The sequence below is a fragment of the Calidris pugnax genome, unplaced genomic scaffold, assembly GCF_001431845.1.
Source record: "Calidris pugnax isolate Ruff unplaced genomic scaffold, ASM143184v1 scaffold21, whole genome shotgun sequence".
In the NCBI taxonomy this organism is placed as follows: Eukaryota; Metazoa; Chordata; class Aves; order Charadriiformes; family Scolopacidae; genus Calidris; species Calidris pugnax.
The window spans coordinates 954,298-979,162 of record NW_015090770.1 but is presented as its reverse complement, the minus strand read 5'-3'; the positions used below and the strand labels follow the sequence as shown (position 1 = coordinate 979,162).

At 39.8% G+C, this 24,865-nt stretch overlaps 1 protein-coding gene across 1 annotated transcript in view; it reads left to right on the top strand.

The window, feature by feature from the left end:
* Positions 1–17,545, top strand: part of CCDC93 (coiled-coil domain containing 93) — a 48,702-nt gene extending 31,157 nt beyond the window's left edge. The window contains exons 15-23 of the mRNA XM_014939973.1: positions 379–460; positions 2,022–2,093; positions 3,199–3,270; positions 3,532–3,640; positions 6,217–6,299; positions 10,503–10,540; positions 11,767–11,851; positions 15,030–15,143; positions 16,371–17,545. Of these exons, the coding sequence (XP_014795459.1) occupies positions 379–460; positions 2,022–2,093; positions 3,199–3,270; positions 3,532–3,640; positions 6,217–6,299; positions 10,503–10,540; positions 11,767–11,851; positions 15,030–15,143; positions 16,371–16,424 (709 nt within the window). The 3' untranslated portion in view covers positions 16,425–17,545. The remainder of the gene's footprint in view (positions 1–378; positions 461–2,021; positions 2,094–3,198; positions 3,271–3,531; positions 3,641–6,216; positions 6,300–10,502; positions 10,541–11,766; positions 11,852–15,029; positions 15,144–16,370) is intronic.
* Positions 17,546–24,865: the final 7,320 nt, after the last annotated feature.

The following is a 24,865-nucleotide window of genomic DNA, read 5'->3' as shown; positions in this document are numbered from 1 at the left end:
TCAATCTGTAGTTAAAAATAATTGTAGGTGTTTCAAGCAGAAGAACTGTAGACACATTTGACAAGTAGATGAGGCCTTTCTGATTTTATTTTCTTTGTATTTGAAGCCTTCATCTCACATAAATTAATAGGAGGCTCTCTCAAAACTTGCATAATAATGAGGTCAGAACCTAGCAAAACGATCAAAATACTTAGTATAATACTGTATTTTTATTTTGACCTTGCTATATCAGTGGTGATGTTTGGTGGTTTTTTTAATTTACACATATTTTATTGGAAACTTATTTAAAACTAGGCTTGTTCTACTGTCTTTTAGTTCTCCATCTGTTAAAATTTGAAACTAAAAATCTAATGTAGTTTACTGGATCTTCAAATTTAGCGTATTACAGAGTCTGCGAGCACTGGTGGCCATGAATGAAAACCTAAAAAGCCAGGAGCAAGAGTTCAAAGCACATTGTAGGGTAAGTTTTAGTTTCTTGTATAAGAATTTATTTAAAACTTGGCAAATAAGCATTATTCTTGTTCCTGATTTGTCATCGTGTTGTGTGTCCCTGTCCCACTCCTTTGCCTCTCCCCAATTTACTGGTATTTCCAGGTTTATATTTAACATTGCCACCAGCTTGGTTTGTGGCAGAATTATGGACGGTTGCCCAGTTCTGCAGTGGATCTTGTCTGCAACAGGCTGAGGACCAAGAAGGTTGGCAGTGGATTAACCAGAAGGACTTGCCCCCTGCCCTATGGCGGGGAGGTGTAAGGAGGGTTTCCAAGGCATCTAAATTAGTGTGGCCATCAGTGTTCTGCTGTTGCTGGGACTCTTCAATTAAGGATAATTGCTAGACATAGAATGCCAGATCAGCCTCGTACTGGTCACTGTTGTGGCTCTTCTTGTTCCCATTGCCATACTACTGAAAGCAAACATAAAATTTTTGAGGTGTTTTTGGCTGAGAGCAAGACTACAGGCACCACTTAAATGCAAGTTTGCGATTGGGCTGTACAAGATCCCCACCTGTGCTGTTCACAGCCTGAAATGGATTGTCTCTTCTTGGATAACGTGGCCGGCAGTGACCTGAGGAGAGGTACAGTGCCAAAGAATCATAGAATGGTTTGGGTTGGAAGGGACCATAAAGATCATCGAGTTCCAACCCCCCTGCCACGGGCAGGGACACCTCCCAGTAGAGCAGGTTGCTCAAAGCCCCATCCAGCCTGGCCTTGAAAACCGCCAGGGATGCAGCATGTTCCAGTGTCTCACCACCCTCACACTAAAGAATGTCTTCCTTATATCTAGTCTAAATTTCCCCCTTTCAATTTAGAACAGTTACCCCTCATCCCGTTGCTACACTCCCTGACAAAGAGTCCCTCCCCAGGAGGAAAGAGCTTCATGAAGGCTCCGGGCTTTGGAGCAGCAACCCACCAAAAGAGACAAGACTGAAATGAAACTATTGCAGTTTTCAGAGCATGTTTCAGTTTTACTACTTAATTACTGTGTTTTCCCGTCCTGTTTACCACTGTGTTTATGGACTGCCTAAAAATATGATCAGAATGAAAAGAAGTAAAAAGAAAATAGTGCCCTGAGGCATAGACTGAGCATAGGAACCTCATTTTCCCATATGTACTCCTTTGGAAAGCTCTAAAGGATTCTAATAGAAACTGCCTTGCAAGTAACTGTAAGTTTGTTTATTTCTAGAAATGCTGTATGTTGCAGTCCTGAGTCATGCTGCTGCTATTGTAATATTCCTTTTCTGTCCATGTCGCTGATTAGTTGTCTTAACTAGATCTAGTATATTTGCAAGTAAGAAATAGATCTGGTCCTGTGTTTGACAAAAGCAGACATCTCAATGTAATGAGTAACAACGGATGCCTTATCCTTAGGCAGGGAATGCTGTTTAATCTTACAAATTTAAATGCAAAGCATGTGGTCAGCTCCACAATGTTGTTGCTTATAAGTTGTTAAGCTTCTTGCCCTCCCATTGTTAAGAGGACGGGTCTCAATTAAAACCAACATAAACTTTTTTTGTTTTAAAGGAAGAAATGGAGAGACTTCAACAAGATATTGAGAATTTGAAAGCTGAGACCATGGAAGATGGGGAGGAACAGGTAACTAGCAAATGTCTACGTGTTTATTTTCAGTTTGTTTTAAAATGTTGCTTTAGGTCCTTCTGACTTTTGGCACATTCTCATAAGCATTAACGTATCTGTTGCCATCTCTGGAAAATTTTATTCTTCACCGCCGGTAAAGCCACAATTCAGGCTAATAAACACAGAAATACAGTAAACTGAAAATAGCCCTAGTATTCTTCATTATTCTTGCAGAACTCATGAGGCTAACTCATAGATGCTTTGGTGCCTTTTAACTTCTTTCTTTGTAGTACCAGAACAGAATCTGTGGGTGTTGTGTTAAGAGCAGTACGTACCTCTCACGAAAACAGGTCCTCCTCGTAAAGCACATTTGTTTTGGTGTTTGTTTTTCTTAAAAGTGGATTTATTTGAAGAATGAAAGCATAAGTTTTCAGTGGCTCGGTACATTGCATGCCGCGAGCAGCTGTCAGAAGTTAGGCTTTAACACAAGTGCATCCAGAGTGATGGCAATGAATAATGAATGAACAAAAAAGGAGAAGCTTGAATTACTTGTATTTTCAGTGGGTAAATGTTTGATGCATTTATGCCTCTGAAATGAGGTAGATTACAGGTTCCATGACGCTGCTGTCCTTCTGAACACAGCGTGGAAAAAATTAAAAGGTAAACCTAAATTTCAATGAGAAAAAAATTATCTTAAAGTCTACAATCCAGGAAATCTAGAATACATTTCAGAGTTCTTTCCTGGGCCATGTTTACCCTTAACCCCACTGCTCAATCAAAGTATTCAGACAAGGAGTACGGACAATCTTCCAATGCATATTTTCATTTAACATGTGACTCTTGTAAAGCAGTGGAAAAACTATTGACAAATCCTAAAAACTAAAATATCAAAAGCTAAAAAGCTGGCAAATTGCACTTGTTTACAGTAAAAGATGTCAGTTTTTTAATGCAGATTATGAATTATATTTTTTTCCAAGTAAACCAGCAAATGGTGGTGGTTTTGTGGAAGCCATTACATGGGAGATGGGCAAATGCAGAAATTGAACCCAGTCTGCATGTTTTTGAACCTGCAGCTCTCATATGCTACTGTAATACACAATTGTTTTGGGTTCTCAAATTCTAGGAGCCGAATAAGATTATAGAACAGCAATACAAAACCGAGAAAGATAAACTTCAAAAGATCCGTTTGTTATTGGTGAGTAAGTCTTTGTAAATTTTCTTGTACAAAATTGATATTTTTCTTATCTTGTTACTACTAATACTTCTTTTTGTTCTAATTTTAAAAAGTTTTTCTGTCACAAATCAATTACAAAAAACATTGAGCCTCAGCCAACGCTTTTTTTTGTTTTTTAAATTAATTATTTAGTAACAAAATATTGCTGGGGGGGGCTTCATCAATTTTTAAGAAAAGAACAAGAAGAGGCTTTGTTTTCTCCCCTCCTAACTTTCTATTCAGGCACGAAGAAACAGAGAAATAGCCATTTTACAACGCAAGATTGATGAAGTACCCAGCCGAGCTGAGCTAACACAGTATCAGAAGAGATTTATTGAACTTTACAGTCAGGGTATGTATATCAAGCAGGAACATCCTGCTGAAGGCTAAAGCCCTGAAGGGAGGGCAATTGCATTTTAAGCATCTAACATGTAACAACAGCACTTGTTAATTTGGTGGTATTTTAAGGGACTTTTGGTATTCACGTTATATACCTGATTTTCAAGCCTTTATAAGCTGCCTGTAAGAATTTTCCTGAGGGTGAAACAGTGCACAAGATCTCTGGAGTAAATTTTGTCTGCAACACGTTCAGTCATTTTGGTTAATAACCAGTGTGTCTAGAAAGTCCTGAACTCACCTTTTCCAAATTAGGTTGCTGTAAATTTGAGTCATGTTTAATTAATTGCTATTAATGTTAGGTTGCTTTCATTTTTTTCATTGACCTGAGAAACTGGTTCTGAACCAAACTACGTGAAGAACCACAAAGTAAAGGCAATTTCTTGAAGGGAGATTTTTTTTTTTTTTTCATTTTTATGATTTATAAATATCCTGCAATGTCTTGGTAGGCTCAGAGTACAAATTGTCTTTACCTTTATTTTATGATAAGAAGTTATAAAATGGGGAAACATGCTCAGTTGACTTTTTGGATAGGTATGTGTTTACTGTGTGTAGATGGTACAGAACATGGAAACTGAATAAAATTATAAACTTGTTCCATAAAACGGGTAACAGACCAGTATACATACTTGTGTATACTTGACATAGGTTCTATCTAGAAGAACTAGCTAATCTTTTAAAGATATTCAGCATTTATTAAATATATGCATGAACCAAGCTCTTGAAGGTTGAGTAGTTGTAAAATTATCTAACTTTGATCCAAATCCCTTGCATGTCTAAATGAATCCAGACAAATTATCTGTGGTCAGAGCATCTACCTGCTCGGGAGATGGAGGTTTCATTTGTATTTGAAATACGGAAAGATTAAGGTCAAAAAGACTTGTGCAGCTTTGTGTGTAGATTTAAGATGCTTTGAATTTTATGGGACTTTGTTTTCTATAGTACAAAGTATGTGTAGCGATTTAGGTTAACACTTCTCAGTCGTGGCTGGGAACCTGTATTGTACAGCCTAAGCTTTTGGAAAATTGAGCTGAAAATCTCTAGCAAGTCTTTCTGTGAACTGTGGTATTTTTAGAGGCTTTTCGTTTAGCCAGATACAGGTGATCTTCAGAGTTGCCAAAACCTGCTTTTTTTCAACTTTGATCAAGGGGGTGTTGGACAAGACAGTCTTCAGTGACGTGTCCAACCTCAGTGATTCTGTCCTTCTGTACTAGAATGCTCTTAAGCTCCAATATTCCCTGCTTTGTTTTTAACCTAATAGAACCTCTTCCCTTGAAAACATTAAGCTGTGGTTTCAAGAGAATCAATGAGCCAGTTGGCTCCTTCTTTCTCTTCTTTGTTTGCCTCTTACCTCACATGGGCTCTGGTGTGTGCCCATAAGGCTCCGTGAGCTGGTACAACTTTCTAACCCAATGGAAATCCTGAAGTTTTCTTCTGGCTTGGTGTGTGGAATCCACTCGTAAAAGATCTATGGCTACCGGAGCTGCTACAAGACAGGGAAGAGCTGCACAAAAGAAATGGTTTGGGAAAGGCCTCTTCCATTTGGCAGCAGCAAGTCCTGCAAAAAGCAGACTAATTAAGAGAGGACACCTGAAGTAAGCTTGTTGATGATCCTTTGTTTCCAAGTGATTTCCGCACTTAGTAAATCTTTGTGGAACATGCTGAATAGCCCTTACTAATTTGTCAACCTGTCCCAAGCTTTCCCGAATTCTTTGGTGCTTTCAGGCTCCCAGTATTCAGTGTGCTCCTGGAGGCCACAGCCTGTGCAGAACGTGTGTCACAGTCACACTGTGGCGGTGAGAAAGCTCCTTGGTCCCAAACATCTCAGTGCTGCAGAAGGAGATGCTTTTGGATTTCTGTCACCAAAATGTTCAACTTTGGGCTGTGGGTTGCTCTTGGGCTTCAGCTGGAGGACAGAATTGTACAAATCAAAAGTTGGACTTTCTTGAAAAATGTGTATATTTAATGACGTCATGATGTGGGGATGGGGTCATGCTGTCTGTTCCATTCAAAAGTTTAGTCCAGTATATCAGTTCACTAAAGGCTTTATTTTAAGATGTTAACTTGTTAGCCTTTTGAGTTTAATATAACAAGCATGATTTCACTCAGGTTTATCTTTTTTACCCTGTATGTTTTTATGCTGGTTCAGGTTCATATTAATTATAATATTTTTTGCTAACTGTCCTCTGTTGAACTCTTTCTTTGAAAATACCTTAGATTTCCTTAGCTGAAGAACTAAAGAATAGATGAGCACGTAGTAGATTTGAGTATCAGTCATCTTCTTGTAGGCCCGAAGGGAATGTGTGTCATTAAATTGATTTAAATACTGAGCTGGGGTGTTCTCATAAAATCTGATAGCTGCAAACCTGGCTGGAGATTCACATACAGAGGGAATATTCTTCCAGAATGTATTAAGGAGTGTGTTCTATTATTGATAGTGGAAAGTATGTTATATAAAAGCTATGAAGTATTTTTACAGATTCCATTTCACCTCATGCTTTTTTATTATTCTACCCTTTTTTTTGTTTGCAGTCTCAGCAACTCACAAAGAAACGAAGCAGTTCTTTACTCTTTATAATACACTGGATGATAAGAAAGTATATTTGGAAAAGGAGGTAAGAAAATGTTATTACTGCTTCCTAAATAGTCAGTCTGTGGAAAGGTGATAAAGACTTTTTACTTGGCTTTCACAATATTCAGTCATGTCAGAGCGGAGTTAACAGTCTTTGTAAGTGAAAATGAAACAACTGATTTATAATAATATTTTTAATGTTGAGGGGGAAATGGTCTGTGTTGTAAAATAACTGCTGTAAGTACAGCATGTTTAAACTATTCACTGTGTTCACAAAAAATGAGTAACGTTTGATGAGCAAATATCTCTGTCTTGGTATCACAGGACCAAATTGTCCTCTTTTTGGTCAACATCGTTTATTATGCAGCAATGCTGCAACCAGTAACTTTGGACAGCAAATTCCAGCTGCTGTCACTACCATCAGAGTTCGCTCACAGGGTCGGAGGCTGCCTACACTGTGGTCATTGGGGATTTTACTGGACCAGGATCAGAAAAGCAGTTTTCATGGAAGTGAAAACTACTTTCAGAAAAGTAGTTTTCATGGCTTTTTTTCCCCTCCTCTCTCCCTACTGTGTAGAGGTTGGGTCTTTCTTGGGGATGACTTAATCGAGTGATTTCAATTTCCTTTTTTTGCGGAGATAATCATGTGACTTCAGTAAAGCTGGAAAAATAGGAGCAGTCAAGACTTGATAAAATTATGGCATTACTTTAAAAAGTCTATAATGTTTTGATACTTCGGGCTTCTCTCTTTATTCTAATATAATAAGGACAGAAAGCTGGAAAGCTCAACAATGTTGTGCTTCCGTGCAGACCTTACTCAGAGAGATACTCAGGGATCTAGTATCTTTTTCCTTTATTAAACATACAGGACTGGGCTTCTGTATAGATTTTTTGGAGGCCAGGATGATGGAAAAGCCTCCCACCCTGAATATCATTTCCATGCTAAACTATAATTTTCCTCAGTTTCTCCTGATACAAATTCTATAAGGCACGATGTTTCAGGATAGATCTGGCCCTTTCTGTTGCAGAAAGTGTTTACAGCTCTATCAATATTGTCAGAATCCCAGCTGCATGGCAATAAATTTAAAAAATATCTTCTGTGACTAGGTGATTTAACAACACTTGTAAATAGTATATGCAAAAACATCTCAAGTTCTGTGCTGAATTGAGCCTTATGGCTCTTCTATTGATGTGTAGGTATATATATTTTGAGGTAGGTCAGTACAAAGCAGGATCTTACCAGTGTTTAATCTGTGGTGATGATTTTCACATGCTGTGGAAATACCTAGCCTTATGGCTCTTCTATTGATGTGTAGGTGTATATATTTTGAGGTAGGCCAGTACAAAGCAGGACCTTACCAGTGTTTAAAATCTGTGGGGATGATTTTCACGTGCTGTGTAAATACCGGATTTCTGGCAGAGGTTTCAGTTTAGCATGAGAGAATGCTCTTTCTAAAAATTACTCTAACTGATGATCCCTAAGATCCTCAAATTATCTTGGAATTAGTGGTGTAGCCTACCTTTTTGTTCCCTGAAAATACCAGTAAGAATTTTTCCCTAAAAGTTTTTCAAACATCGACTTCTTACACACCGCCAGCGATGATACCATGGAATGTCAGTTACATCCTGAATATTCAGGAGCCCCAGCTGTAGAACTTGCATCCCTACGTGAGAGCGGGTGGTCTAACAGCTGCCAGCTTTACCTGAGCCTGTAAGAAGACTATCACATGCTTTGTATGTCTGTGGTCTTTCATTGTTTTTATTTTCTTATTCCAAATGGTGAAATGTATTCATAATATATAATACAACAGGTTGCAGATAACAATATACAGACTTAAAATACTATGTTAAATAGCAGCTGTAGAATTCTTATTACTTTTTCTCTCCCTAGGTAAGAGTTTAATACAGATCTGTTTTGGTTTTTTTATTTTGAGGGTAAGCCTGCAAATTTAAAAAGCATACAGAGATTGCTTTGGAAATAGGCACATAAAAACCAGCTGACAGAATACAGAGCAGATGTATTTCATTGTTGTATGAATTGGGAGTACTCTTGCCAGTAGAATTTGGTGCCTTTCGGGGGGTTTTGGTTGTTTGGGTTTTTTTCAGTTCCAAGCTTCACTTACGTGGATATAATTTCAAAGCAAATAAATTGATCAAGGGTTTCTTTTAGCTTGATGTCAATCACAAGAGAGAGAGGTCTGAATGTCTTCTGATGTGGCCTTAACTTTGTCAAATGTATAATATAGTTGGGGTTTCCTTGTGTTGTTTTTAATATTAGAACCAAGGCTTCAGCGAGGAAATATTATCTATTAATGTACCAAAGATGCCTTTGACATCTCTGCCTCACAGATTTCTAGAATATGCTCTGAATGCTCTGTACTCATGATGGGACCCCCCCCCCCCCCTTTTTTTTTCTCCCCCAAACCCCAAACTTTTCATAAAATATATTGAGCATAAGGCTTGAAAATAACAATAGCAGGAATTGGTATGCAGTGGAATTTTGTCTATAAAGGTTATAGCTCTAACATGAAAAGGTGCTGTGAATATAGTTGATATTTTAATCACATTTAAACTCATTTTTTCATAAAGGTTTTTTATTTTGGGGGTTTGTACATTGATGTTACTGTCTGTAATGTAATACATGAGCATCACTCTCACTATGCAATACCTGCTTTTCATGACTTGAATGTTTTGCAGTATAAACTGTACTTAGGTTCTTAAACACATGCTTATTGGAAATATCTTGAGGCAAAGATATGGACTTGGCAAATACTGATGAGTCATGCAATAATTTCTTTCCTCTAAGTAACACGAATTCTTAAGCAACTTGGCTGCTTTGGAGTCTGTTCAGAATTTGTTTGAATTTTTCTAAGGAAGGTCAGGAACAGCTGCAGATTCTGCCCCGTGTGTGCTTATCGCTGCCTTGATCAGATGGGAGATTTTAAATTCAGGAGAGATGAGTTTAGCTTTCCACAGCAATGGAGCAAGTGATATTCAAATATTCATCAAAAGGAGAAACTGCTTGGAAGGTTTAACCACAGGAGGCTTGCAAGAAAGATTCAGAGAGGAGAGAGAATCACATTAATTGCTATTTGATGAATTTTAGTGCTCTCAGCAAGGAAAAAATCAAAGATAGTTCGATAGAAAATATTCAATATATAGTTTAATTAGTTGGGGGAGCAACAAGATATTTCTATGACATTGTTATAAATATCTATTTCTGTCAATTCAGTGCAATGCTAGTGTCTCATAATAGAAGTCATGCATGTGAAATGCCATTCCGTACTTTTTAGAAGTTCATCCTTTAACAGCCTGTAAAATACATATAAGCAAAGGGAGTAATGATGCTTGGCTGTTTGGAAACCTGTAAAACTCATCTGTGCAATGAGACCAGTGCAGAAATGCACCTGCTGGCCCTGCGCTGCTCGATGAGTCCACGCAGTATTGTGTGTCTCAGAAGCAAAAGTAGGGGGTCTTTTGTTGTTTTGTGGGGTTTTTTCTCCCCCCTCTATGCCACGCTTTGCACAGGCAGGTGAGCCAGGCTGCAGTGTCTTGGCAGAGCTGTGCTGCTGATAGCATCAAAGCTGCCATCTTCAGTACTGTTAACGCAGTCTGGGTTTGCTTTGTTTGGGCACTGGGGAGTTATTGCTTGGTTCTTTTGGTTTTGTTTGGTGGGGTTTTTTTTAAGGATATTTCTCCATTTGCTATCCTGGCTGGCTTGGAAGCATAGTCTGGGATATGCCTCAGTGAAACTGTTCTGCTTTATCACTACAAGACTAATTATGCCACCCTAACGTAGCCACAACATATGGTTGTGCACCATCACTGTTGGACACTGGATGAGAAACCTGTAAGTTACTTGTGTGTTGGGTTTCAACAACCGTTGAGCAGATGTATATGCCCTTTTACGTCATCACTTTGGTTTGGAAAGTTGTCACACTGGAAAATTTTCAGTGGTATAATTGGGCATCAGTAAATTTAAAAATCACAACTGTGGTCCAAGACTTGCTTCTGCTTTCTGTGGCTCCTCCCCTGGGATAGGTTTTACTAGTACAGAGGGATTGTGATTTCTCTTCCAAAGGAAAGTTCGTGGTGAGTTTCACAGAGCTGATGGCTTGTCAGGGCAACATCTATATAGTCAATTTTTTTTTAACTTAAATTTCAATTTATTGTCTGGGAAAATTCATACCAGAAAGGAAAAACATATAACAACTTCTTTTTTTCTTTTTCCCCTCCTGTTTCACAGGTTAATTTACTGAATTCTATTCATGACAACTTTCATCAGTAAGTAGTGGTCATTCTTCTCTTGATAGTCGCAGTGAGTAGTGTGGCTGGTTGGAAAAATGGGAGTGGGCCTGAGTTATAGAATAAAAAAGTTGTTGCAATTTTTTATTAATGTAAACTATTCTAGAAATTAGTTTGTTAATTCTGTTTAAGCCAATGTTTGGGGAATCAAAGACTTGGAATTACCTAACTTTTATAGCAAACATGTGTTTTTAATATCTGGCTCTTCAGTTGCAGTTGTGGTCAGAAAACAGTCATAATTTTTCTGGCAGTAATTTAAATATTTTTCTCCATTTTGTGAAGTTGTAGTTATTACATTATGTACAAAACATTATAGACATTCGGACGTATTTCAGACATGTTTATTATAGACTAACTCTGTATTTAAAGGTTTTGATGAAGTGTGAAGTCTTTAGATACAATTATGGTTCCTTTAGAAGTTCAAGGTCAAATATCAGTCTATGATGCAGCCAGCATTTTTTTTCTGTGTTTTTTTGACTTTGCAAAAAACCAGAAGTTCAGTATGAATTTTTGTCACAACAGTACAATTCAGTAGAGTCCTGGGGGAGGAGATGACCATTTAATAGTTTTAAGCAATTCTTCCTATTACTTTTTTTTTTTTATTATTGTAATTCTGTTGTGAAATTACAAGCTCCTTTTTTTGCCCACAGTAATTCATTATCTCATTACTCTGCTATATTCAGGTCCTTCTGTGTTTGGTGACAGCTGGGTTTTGGATTGTTTGGTTTTTTTGTTGGGAGTGTGTATGAGAGGGGTGTTGTATTTTCTTTGTTTTGTTTTTCTTAATCTGTTTAAGATCCGTTACAAGTCTGAAACTGCTTCTGGGCTTTGCTTATTAGGGCATGAAATTACTTTTTAGAATATTTACTGATCTACTAGTCCTCTACTCACCTTCTTAATATTCACAACAGCTGCTTTTCTTAAAAGTTTGTGCTTTTGGTTAGTTAATAGCAATTTATTTCTGTGCAACACATGAGAGAAAGGAACAGACTTGAGCCAACAGGGAGAAAGCTTGTGATGAGCTCTGTAGTCTCTGTTCCCATCTCTTTAATAGTTTATACCAGCTGAAGAGCTGCACTGTTACCTGGAATCAGTGATTAAAAAGATGAATTTTTACATAGAACACTAAACAATGTGAATTCTGTAGATGAGACATTTTGTCCCACACTGTCCCTGTCGGTCGTTTTCTTTTTTTTTCTTTCCAGAGCAATGGCATCTTCTGGTTCTCGAGAGCAGTTTTTACGGCAGATGGAGCAGATTGTAGAAGGCATCAAACAGAATCGGATGAAGGTCTGAGACTCTTCTTGCTTTCTTTGCTAGAACCTGGGAATTATTTGAGAAAAGCCTCTTGGATAATAACTATGCAGGGAGAAATCCATTATGTGAGGTGCAAATTAAGCAAGCAACTACAAGTATTATTTATTTTCACATCCATAAGAAACTTCTTACCACTGAAATGTTAATGAATAGAGTAGAGCAGAGGTATTACAACACTCCTCTCTGGGCAGGACACTCATACCCCTTCACTTGGTTAACTTGGCCTCAGGGGACTTGTGTTAAATGGTCTTGGGGCAACACAAGCATGATGTCCAACAGTGGCTCCGAGTAAAGCTGTCCACAGGCATATTTGCATATGGTGGGGACAGTCATTCTCAATAACGGTAGTTACCAACTTGTAGCTGTTGTTTTCATTTTTTTTGTGTGTGTTGTTTTCATTTTTTATTTTCATATATGAACATGCTCCTATTTTCCTAAGTCCCATAAAAGGGCTTTGTGATTCTTTTCTCTGTAGAGACAGAGATTCGGTAGCAAATTATAGCTGTTCTTTGTCTGAGTTTAAATGGAAGTACGATAGACTATAAAACAATATATACTCGAATGTGTACTGAAAATGCACTCTGGCCAGATATTGGCTGTTTTATCTCCATGGCTAAATAGAAACGTCAAGTTCAAAATATGATAAGCATGTGTATATAGAAAAACAGAACAGGATGGAGCTCAGGCTGTGATAAAGCTCTTGCACTAATAAACTCTACTATGAACACAGTAGTCTATAGAAAGTGTCATCTTTTTCAAATAGGTGGCTAGTTCATTGCTTTTTTTTTTTTAATGAATTATTTTATTTGCCTGACTTATTTTCAGAGAAGTGACAGCAGAAGGAGTAGTGATGTTGGTGGTTGTATGTACGGGTCATCCTTCTGTTGTCAAGGCTGTTGATATAATGACTGACTCAGCTTCAAATTAAGGTTATGAAAATACTGTAGAGCAGTGCAATTCTGACTTGTGAAGATGAGCTTGAAGATAATTTCATTTCTTTCTGGCATATTTTAATTGCTGCAGCAAGCAACTGCCCCAGATAGAAACTGTCCAGGAGTTCAGTGTTTTGTTTTCTGTCTTGCCCTCCATTATGCATCCAGAGATGGGTGACTGACTTCAGGTTCTTGCAATTGAACTGTTAAAACATTGAAGTCCATAAAATTGTTCTGGCCTTATTTTCTTGAATGGAATCAAAACTTTCAGCTGCTTCACGTGCAGATACGGGAGAGGGACATGAATGGGAGCTGCCGTGTCAGATGGCTCATTATTTTGGGAAAATAATTTCAGCATCGCGTAGGTATCCGGATGAGCAGGAGGTGGAAGTTACAACTAATGGAGAAAAACAAGTTTCTGAATGAAAAAGCTAAGCATCTCAATTAGAAGCAAAAGAATTAATATTAGTGATGGAGTAGATAATAATTTGGTACTTTCTCATAGTTGATTTCTTAATGCCAGTGAAGATCCCAACAACAAATGGATGCTAAGGAAGTTCTAATAATTCACATGGTTCCTTGGGGAGCAGCTCTGTGACAAAAGGGAAAGTTTTCTTATTCTTCACCTCGGAGATGCCTGATGGGTGGCTTTTTCAACAGACAGGCTAGTTGTACACTGCAAGGGTTGTTCATCCCCGTGATGGTTTATTACTTACCTATTTGACTTCTATCTGCAGCGCATTTAAAGTGCTCACAGTCAGTGTCATGATTCCCTCTCAAAGTACATCCACTGTTACTATTTTCTGCACAGCCCTGAAGACCTTATACCTTGTACCTGAAGAGAAATTTCTGTTTTCAAAGCCCATCGTATTGTAACTGCATTGTAAAAGAGGCCTAGGGAGAAAACAGACATATTCGTTACCAAGAACGAGTAACTTGCAAAGAAGCGTTTTTGTGTGATAACAGATACTCATGAGACTTTCTGAGGACAGAGCAGGCCAGTTTCTACTGAAGGGGGCATGATGAGAGATCTGTCATGGTCATGCATAAAGGAAGCAATTTATCAAAGGACAGCAATAGGACCTTATCTCTTCACAATAATCTGCTCCAAGATCTTTCAGCAATGCTGTTTTTGGTCTCATCCTAAAGAAATGGGTTGCATGTGAGAGTGCTTTTTTTCTGCATTAACACATTTGATGCTTTTTATTCCTCGAGCATAACTTTAAAAACCTACTGGCCCTGATAAGTTACTTTAGGAGAGATTCCCTGATGTTTTAGACAGCAGCTGGCGTTGTAAAGGAGACGTACCTTGGTAGCAGTGTTCATACTCAGGGGAAGTTTGGGATCTGCTCATTGATCTTACTGCATAAAACAAATGTTGATACATAAATCTAGAAATGCAGTAAGTTCTGCTGCTGTGGAATTACCTGCTTTTTTGGGCTTTGGGGGATTCTTGCAGTTTTGGGAATCGTATTTTCTCCTGTCAAAATTTAGAGGGCAAAAGCCTGTCAGAGAGAATACAAAAATAATTTTGGGGGAGAGAAATACAGCTGGGCTTTGGATGTGGTTGTGCCCTAGTGCCAGAGGGAGGGAGGCAAAACTGACACTCTAGAGAAGCAACAAACTTGTCTGGGATGCTGTGGTGGAAAAACATCATTAGAGCTACCCCTGAGAGGCAGGCAGTCTGTTCTGTAATAACAACTGACACTCTTCATGCTTAGGGACTTAAGTTATGTTTGTCACAACTTTGGCACAAGGAGAGAAGAGATTTCTTTTGTGTGGGTGTTCAGCAAATACAGCACTGCACAGGAAGGCAAAGATGTCTGCTGCCCTCCCCGTTTGATACAACAACCAGCCAACCAAAACAAGATCTCAGTGTTGCATCAAAAACCTTTCTCTGTTTTTCTTTTTTTTGTTGTTATTATTTAATTTCAGTGGGTCTGTGTTCTCTGATCAAGATTCCTGGCTTGTAGAGATGTGAGCCTTAGTCAAATTCTGAATGCTGCCTGTAGTACCACTGGTACCAAGACGTCAGCAGGAGCTTTTTTTGTTTGTTTGGTTGGTTTTTTTGAAGAGCTGGCCTAAATGTTCATTTCATTTAAAGCCCAAGCCAGGAGTATCATTTGTGAAACATCTGTCTCCTATTGTCTATTATAGCTAGTTGTTCCTAATATGCCTTACACAGTCTACAGTCTCTTGTCCTTCCTGTATACCAACAGATGGAAAAGAAGAAGCAAGAAAATAAAATGCGAAGGGACCAGTTGAATGACGAATACTTAGAGCTTCTAGAGAAACAGAGGCTTTACTTTAAAACAGTGAAAGAATTTAAAGAGGTAAGAATAATTTTGCCAATCTGAACTGGCAAGTGTTCAGTGACCCGTTTTGTCTTGACATTAATGTATGCACAGGAGTTCCTGATGTGATGCTCATCACACCATGTTCACTGTGTCTCTTGGTGGTTATCTCCACGTGATTCTTGGACTCTGAGTTTGATTCTGGAAATTCTTTTTTCACTGATAGACTAGCAGCCCTCCATGTTACAGGGGAAGGATTAATTTGTTAATTAATTTGCAAGCTGTGTATTTAGGTTTCCAGATGGAATCTCTTGAAGCTCTATGAGCAGTCAGGTATTGGAGCAAAGAAGGTTGTGTGAATAAGAGATGGAATCCAGAGTCTCTGTAGTTATAAATACCTTTCGGAACCAGTCTTGTTTTCTAACCCCTGTGAAAGCCCTGTTTAACACTTCATTGCTTTAGCCTTTCCTGAGCTTTTCATCATAATGTGCTTCTGTTAATTGTTGTCTCCGTGATAATGAATGGCAAAGTAGTGCTGCCAGGTTAAATTGAAATTTGGCTTCAGATGGTTGAGGAAAAACATCTTTCTATAATTTGCCCCACTTTGTTCTGAGACAGTTCCTTCCTGTTCTGGTCAATGTTCCTGTTCTGGTCAATTTCAAAGAGAAAGGGACTTTGCAGCTACTTTTCTGACATACGGAATTGTATGTCCTAGTTGCAGAACTTAGATGGAAGTATTTTTTTATTTTTTCTGTGGAAGCATAAATAAACCATTTTTCTTCCACTGCCCTGTGAGGGAACTACTCAACCTTGCTCTCCTTAAAAATTAATGACGTCATGGTTGTGGTGCTGAAAACAGGTGGTATGCGCTTCTGTAAATATATTTCTTGACTTGGAGCTGTTCCCTGAGCTCTGAATTTTTTTTCCAAACTGAATTGTGAAGTTCCCGATCACCTAAAAGTAAGGTCAATTTCAGATTTATTCAATTTATAAGTAAAAATGGATTTGCTGTAGCTACTTGTAACAACTTCAGACAAATGGCCAAGCAGCATTCGTTTTGGCTTGAATGTCATAAAGTTTAATGACTATTACCATTGGAATAACATTAGGGATGAATCAGAATTATCTTCAATGTATCGTCCTCTCAGACTACTTTGGATTTTGGAGACCTTTCAAAAAAAAGGGTTTCAGTTTTGCTGATGTGTAGCTATGACTAGTAGAGTTATGAGCAACTCCCCTCCCTATCTGTTTGCTTTCTGTTACCAGGAATGCCGTAAGAATGAAATGCTGCTCTCCAAGCTGAAAGCTAATTCTTCCTGAAGAGCTCCAGCTGGTGAAGTTTAGAAATGATTGTTCAGTCCATTGGAATCTCTTTTGTGAGGTGACAGTTATAACTGCAATGTAGATATATATATAGATATATATATATATAAAAATATATAAACACAGCTGTAAAAGTCTGTTTTTTTCCAGTATGTATTCAGTTTTACATTCCTTCATCACATGGCTGTATTATTCATTATTGCCTCCACTACACAGTAAAGAGCTAACGCAGTACAGAAAAAGAGAAATATTGTCTAATTTTATTTATTTGGGTTTGATGTTTTTTTTCCACAGTAAGGCCAACGGGGATGCTTTTTATTTGGGTTTTCACACTGAATTAGGTCAAGATTCTGCAATAAGTTAATATGTACTGTGTAATGTGTGCAGGACCACAAGATAAGCACTTCAGAATACAGTGGTTTATAAATTCTGGCCAAAAAATGCCACAGAATCAGATTCTTGAAACTCTCTTCACCAGCTAATAACTTCACATTATTTTAATTTACACTTTAGCCATAGATAAGATTCCAAAGGATAAAAATTAATTTCTAATGGTTAAGACATGAGAAAATGCAGACTTACCTTGGATAATCCCTGGTGTAAAAATATAGATCTATATTTTTATAAAGTCTAGCTGTTGTATAAATTTCTTTGAAGTTTCATTTTTATATATAGAGAGTGTGCTTCTTAAATTAATAGCTCCAGGAAAAAACACCTTAATCACTAGGACCATCATGTTACCCCTGGCTGGGATGAAAATCAAAGTCTGTGTCACCTGTAACACGGGAAGATAAAGATTCAGACATTCTGCTCAAATGAACTGATGCTCACCTTCGAAGACAACAACCTATTTACCCTGCTGAAGACTTGCCCTTGAAAGTTTAGAAACTTTGTGGAACACTTTCTGAAACACTTTTATATCTGTATATACAGTATTTTATAATTCAAACAGTTGCTTTTTGTACTTAACATCAGGATTTTTGGACTGACTTCTTAATGTACGTCACATCTTCCGGAGAAGAAAACCCAGGTTCTTTTTTTCCCCAGTAACACTGGTGACAGTGCTGGTCGGTTATTTCTATGGCAGCAAATATAAAATAAAGAATGTTTGGAATCCAGTGACCTTCTGCTATCGTGTTTTTAAGGTGGCACTTGCTTTAGAAGCCTTAATGCGGTTTTGAATTATGAGTGTGTTAAAAGATGAATTGTGTCAATATTTATTCATAAGGATGTTTTCATGTGTCACAGCAATTGGTAACGTTTTGTTTTCTCTTGCTGCTTTTTTTTTTTCCCCTCTCAGTGAGACAGTCCAGGTTCATCACGCTACAATGCCTGATTCCACTCCTTTTGAATACAGCGGAAGGTTTGATATTAGCATCTGAATTTATGCAAACCCAGTAGCATTGAAAATGGAGAAGCGTAGGCAACTGTGAAGCCTTGCAGAAGGAAATTGTTGATGTTTTGTCCAGGTGAACAGGAGTGAGTGGCCAGAACTGTGCTAGACCAGGTTCAATGTGATGGACCTTCTCAGAAATGACACTGTGTTTGTGACAACCTGAAACACTTTTTCTGTTCCTTCAGTACAAAACAAAGAAAAACTTTCTGCTGAGCCAGCCTTGTATCTTGCTCCCCCACGCTGGTTAGTGACTGAATATATACAGGCTGCTCCTCTTGTACCTCTGCAAAAAGCCAGTCTTCCCAGAGCGAGTGAAATAATGAAGGCAAAATTACCTTCCAGGTACCTTCAAAGAAGGGAAAAATTACATTCAGAGTTCCTTCAAAGAAGGAAATTTGCACTGAGGGCTACTTGCAGATTTTTCTCTAATCAGCTTTGGTATTAGGAGACATTATTTATGTCTACAAACTTTGCCCCCTATAAAAATGACAATTCTCTTTCTAATTTGCAAATTGAATCATTTAACTTTGGCACCAAGATGAGCTGTTTGTAAATTCAAGCTGTGATGTATGTGCACACTGTGCACTTCTACAGAAGTAACTGGAATGGTCGTTTCAGTTTGGGTCTTACGATTTTCATCAAAATTGCTATAGTGTTAAGGAAAATTTCCCAGGTAAGGTAAGTAATGAACTTACATGTAGAATAAATGATGTGATTATTTGTTCAGTATAACACTAAACTTCACACTTAGCTGTTACACACTCAGTAACCTGGAAACTTCTCCATGGAATATAAACCCTTCTAGTTGCTCTGGCTAGGAGCCTGTGATCCTGAGTAAGATGTAAATCGGGGTTTGTGAAGATCCAGTTATTGTTCATAGAAAATAAATCAGGTCCAGATTGGTTTGGACAAACCCAAATGAAAGAGGCACTTCTACTCATGGCCAACTTCCTTCCTTCTCCTGCATAACCTGCTGCCTGTCAGGGTTAGCCATGTGATCAGGCTGTCCCCAGGCAGTTTTGGTGTGGAGGGACAGGGGCGTATCATGCCATAGCTCCTCGTGGGAAGGTGATTTTTGGGAACTGTCTCCAAGATGCTTTGACACTAGAAACATGACAGTCCTGCCAAACAGAAACAACCGAGTTAATTTTGGCTTCCAGTAAAATGCTGACGGCTCTTTGTCAAAGTGAAGGGCAGTATCAGGAGGTAACTTCTAAGCTGAGTTTTCAAAGAAAGGAGGGCAGTGCTTAAAGTGGTAATTTTCCTTTAAGTCAATTAAGTCAACCTTCAATGTGTACCATGGCTTTGCTGGAGATTTCAGGTCCTTTTTGCATAATTGTTACATTAATATTTAATGGCCACAGTTTGGTGACTGGAGCTGTGCACTGAGGCACTAAATTCTGAGAGCGTAGACACGTGTGTGCAAAGCATTATACAAACCTACAGCAAGCAGAATCTCTCTTCATTTTCCATTTGCTGGTTGCAAGGGAGGAGCTTAGAGTTGCTCTGAATTTTGCCTCAGTACTGCTGGATTTCTTTGACTAAATAGAAAGATCTTGCTCTGAATTTATTTGGTGTTACCCGGCTTGTAAAATAACATTTACAGGACTTGTAGCAAAACTTCTGTTGTTTTTTTTTCATTTGACGGAGCCTGCTCAGACCTTAAATTTGCATTTCAATACATGTAGTTATTTTGATATGCTGATTAATAAACTCCTGTAAACTAACTCTGCTTTTTGTTTCAGAAACTGAGACAGCCTTTGAACACCAGGCATACGCTTACCTTTTAGACCGTGACAGCTTCCTTTAAATGTAGTTCCAGAAGTGCACTTGTAAAATAGCTGTTGAGAGTGAAATCAGTGACATACACCTAATCCAAGCATGAAAGAATCCAATCTTTTTGTTACAGTACATCAAAATGAACAAAGCGCTGCTCCAAGTCACTACTCATCTGAATACAAGAAAATCTTTGAAGGCAAGTTAAAACGAGAACAATTTTCTTTTTTTCTTATGGTTTCTTCTCTTCTTCCTCTTTATTTCATGAAAAATCTGCTTATTGGAGTGTGAACTTCACGTGTAGATTCCTGAACCAAACAGTATTTGATGGGGGAGAAATATATGACGTGCAAAAGCACTTTTCTGTGTGACAGAGCAGCACGTTGCACTCTTTATTCTCCAGAGACAGCCGTGGTACAGGTATAGCCAGCCATACAGGACATAGCAAAACTGCTCAAATTCCTTTAGAAACATGCAATTACTTGCATGGGAGAAAGGCTGTTACTTCTTTTAGGTCCCACTTTTTGTATAGCTGCTGGAAACAGGCACAACAGTCAGCTGGAGAATTGTGCCACTACACCCACCGCCTTGGCTAAATTAGGCACGTAAGTAGGGCAGACGTACAAGAAGATACACAAATCTCACCAGTTTTGGTGGATGACGTATTCTTAAGAGAGTCTTTTCTCTAAAAAAATTTGTGAACACAAGCCCGTTTATTCATGCGGTGCCTACACAGCCCTGGCTACCACCTGTGCCAGCTTGGCCAGCGACTATCAGAGCTGCTCAGGCTGTGGACCCTGGGGCTCGAGGTGGGTGCTGCCTCTTTGCCCAGCTCTCTTCAGATGTGGTTGGTGGCCACATGGCAGGCAGCAGTGTCTTCCAATAACCTGCTGCTCATACCTGGTGTCTTGGTGACTGTGGGGTAGACTGGGTTATGAGGTGCTGCTCACAGGGGTTTGTAAACACAGGTTCTCAGGGCCAAACCCTTCACAGCTTTTTTGTATCAATCTTCATATAGGAATTGTTTGGGAATTCTCATGTGAAACAGCTATTTAGATGGAGAGACTGAAGTATGGTTACATCAGAAACTCCTGGGTACAATAATAAATTACCGAAGAGCTTTTGTTGTGGAAGCTGTAGGATGGACATGGGCCTCTTGGAGAGAGGAGCATTGAAAGTTATTAGTGTTTTCTGGTCGTGTTCATCTGGTCGTGTTCATCTGGGCTCCCCAGTTCAAGAAGGACAGGGAACTGCTGGAGAGGGCACAGCAAAGGGCTACAAAGAGGATTAGGGGCCTGGAGCATCTCTCTTACAAAGAAAGGCTGAGGGACTTGGGTCTTTTTAGTCTGGAGAAGAGAAGACTGAGGGGGGATCTGATCAACACCTATAAATACTTAAAGGGTGGATGTCAAGAGGATGAGGCCAGTCTTTTTCCAGTGGTGCCCAGTGACAAGACAAGAGGAAATGGGCACAAACTTGAATGTAGGAAGTTCCATCTAAACATGAGGAGGAACTGCTTTACTTTGAGGGTGGCAGAGCCCTGGAACAGGCTGCCCAGAGAGGTGGTGGAGTCTCCGTCTCTGGAGACGTTCAGAACCGGCCTGGGTGACCTGCTCTAGGAGGACCTGCTTTGGCAGGGGGATTGGACTAGATTATCTCCAGAGGTCCCTTCTGACCCCATATCATTCTGTGATTCTGTGATTTCTGCACAATCTGTGGATTCCAGGAGCACAACAAACTGAGGCCTTAATTTCAATATAGCTGCAGCGTTCTTGGAGCCTTGCTGCAGGATCCAGCAGTGCCTTTCTGCTGAGCAGGGGTCTCCAGGAGCAGATTCAGTGTCAGGAAATGACAGTAAAACTAGTAGTCCACTGTGTACAAGCAGAGATGACTGGTATAATCCAAACTGGCAACTTGTATTTTGGGGAAGTACGTGACTGTAGGCCTAAGCCCTGCCAAATGATGTTTCTTTAGAACAGCTGATTTGATTTTGTTTTCTATCTGGATATTCAAGGTACTGTATCGTTTATCTTGGTTCACATGGGAGTTGTATTTTCCGTATCTTTTTTGGTCCATCTGGAAGCCAAGGATCACAGCACAGCAATAATGTAAGAGCTAAACTAATGCTTAGAAACACCTGAAAGAGGAACGCTTACATGCCTGATTTTACTGTTCCCTCTTTTGTCAATTAAAATAGAGTTGCAAGTTTTAATAATGAAAGTAATTAATCACAGAAATAAGGTACCAAGGGAAGTAGAAAATTATCCAGAGTTCCAGCTTTTTTTTAATCAAAGTTGATGACTCTCCAGCTTTTTTTTTTTAATCAAGGTTGATGACTCTCCAGCAGCGATGCTCCCATCGCACTGTGACTGGGTTTGGCACACAAATGGATGGGGAACAGGCTGTGCCAGGGGATGCTGGTGCCTGTTCTGGCCTTAAGGAGGAAGCAGCATCCACCATGTTGGGCCATAACCCCAGGAAACGGAATTCTTCTACAGAGGCTCAGACTCACTTCTTACAGAAGCTGATTTAATCTCTGAGGAGGGGCAGAGCTATATTTTACGCTGTGTCAGTAGCCCTGCTACCAGTTCTCCAGTCACCTGCAGATAGTCCTGCATCACCTTCATGATTTGCAGCAATACCAGTGCACTGCCCACTGCTCTTCTGGCCTTACAGTATTTTCTCAAGTTCAAGAAGCTGAGCGATGGTAAAACGTACCTTCAAAATCTCCATTGCTTCTTGGAATCACAGAATGGTTGGAGTTGGAAGGGGCCTTCAAGATCATCTAGTTCCAACCCCCCTGCCCTGGGCAGGGACACCTCCCACCAGACCAGGTTGCTCAAAGCCCCATCCAGCCTGGCCTTGAACCCCTCCAGGGATGTGTTCAAGAGAGAACAGTGACTATCTTAGATGAAAAATTCAGTCCATTTGAAACATTCATTGATGGTTCAGAGTAAGGCCAGCAGGTTTCAGTAACTTTTAGACTCTCACATATGTCTTCCTTCTAGTTTAATTAATCCTCCAAACACTAGTTTGGACAGTAGCTATTCCATATGCAGGCAAATTGAGATTCACAAGGGAAATTTAAGTTGGCTTTTAAAAGTCTGAGCCGTTAACAACTTTTTGAAATTCTAGGTTATCAAAATTTCTTAATTCCCATTAAAAGCGAGAGGAGAAGCATCCTCTGCAGGTACGTAAGATGCAGAGATGCCCGTGGCCACAGACACGGCAGTTCCTGCTGGAGTGTCACAGTACCATAGGGTGTGAAGTACAGCAGTGCCTGGTCTCACCACGAGGCCAGGGGTTCCCATAAGGAACTGGAGGAATGTGCACTTCGACAGCATTTATTAAAATCTCTTATTTAGAAAGGACTTGCCTCAGTCCAATTTGCCTTTATACCTGAGGTTAAGCGTGAACTGACATCAGCAGATACACAAACCGTGTTGGGCTACACTGCAACAAACAGTGCTTTACAGTTAAGCAAATACAGACTGCATCATTTTTCTGTTTTTCAGAACACAAGCTACTTGATGACACCTCTCCAACATGGCTGTTACGTACGTCAGTCCCCAGCTGCTAGGAACACTCCTTGCTGCCGGTGCCTCCGAGACTGCCAGGGAACCAAGGCTTTGGTAGGAGCTTCCCAGTCGGCACTGGTGTGGCTGCGATGCCCGTAAGCTGGGCAACAGCCAGGGGTGAGGCTGAGCAGGATGCACTGCAGGGAGCAAAAGATGCATATTGCTGGACCTGTAATTTGTGACTTTTTGGTCATTCTGTGCAGTTTTGTGGTGTTTCCCTGAGGTTACACTTGGAGTCAAAGGGTTCCTTAAGCAGCAGAAAACACAAAACTGGCAAACGCAGCATAAAAGGTTAAACCTCAGCTTCAGCAGCACCCTTGGTGTCGCCCAGCCCCACCAGAGCTACAGTGTTTGCCCTTATGGTACCTATAGAAGCTTTAGGAGGGGATGGGAGAGGCCATTGGGACTCTTATCAGTAAAAACAGAAATACGCAAAGATACTGCCAGCTTCCCCTCCTCAGGGAAGGGGAGGCAGTAAAACCCCCTAGAACCACAAATACAGAGACACTGAGCAGTATGCATGGAAATTCCTACCTTTTAATTTATTTATGTATATATTATTGGGACAGGAGTGTTTGTTAGATCTTGGAAAAACAACTTAAGGCTTGGTTTTGAGTCACTCTGCAGGTTTTGGAGTCGCTTAGACCTGATGGCATCAATGCCTTCCTTACAGGAGGTGGAAGTCGATGCACGCTGACAAAGGGTGGAATTCACTCAGGTAAGGTGCTGAGCACAACATTTATGATGCAAGGACCCCAGAGAGCACAGTGGGGATACTCACCTACCACTGACAAGCAGCCACGTATGGCTCCCAGCATACCTAGTGATTGAATACAGCGTGTTTGGAACACAAATGCAGGCTTAGTTTTATGGCAGCATGAAATAATAACATGTCCAGTCCCCCAGAACTTGGAGGTATCAGGTGTGTCTACCTTGAGCTCAGCTGGGTTTCAGAACAGAGGGAGAGCCTGAGCCCTGCAGGGTGAGAGGGCACACCACAGGTGAACACTGTGCTTGATCCTCCCCCTGCGTACGTAATGATTTTACACTTGGCTCTAAAATGTCACTTAACCTAAGGGGACACAACTGACCTGTATTTCACCAAGACCTCCCGTCAAGAACTGCTGCTCATTGGAGAACCTGCAGCCCTTCAGTCACATACCAGGGCGAGTTTGTGAGCTGCTTAGTCATCCATTTTAATTTCATATCAATGGAACAACTGATTGAATACAGCATGTTTATTCCCTCCTCTCCAAATAAATCTCAAAAATGAAGCCAGCAGCCTGCCCATATCACAAACATTTCAGTATTGCTCAATTAGCAGTTCCCCCCAGTGCCTTTGCTAATGACGAGCGAGCTACAGAACGGCACCTGTAGCTGGTTAGATGAGATCAGTCCGGATAGATTTGACAGTCACAGTATTAGACACACACAGTGCTTTACTTCCAGACCTTAACACGTTGATCCGAAGAGCAGACAGGAGGGATTCACTGCTTTGACCTTCTTTGCCACACCCTGGAGCATCATGCATGTGTTACCAGTAGCACTGAATGATTTTACACTTGGCTCTAAAATGTCACTTAACCTAAGGGGACACAACTGACCTGTATTTCACCAAGACCTCCCGTCAAGAACTGCTGCTCATTGGAGAACCTGCAGCCCTTCAATCACATACCAGGGCAAGTTTG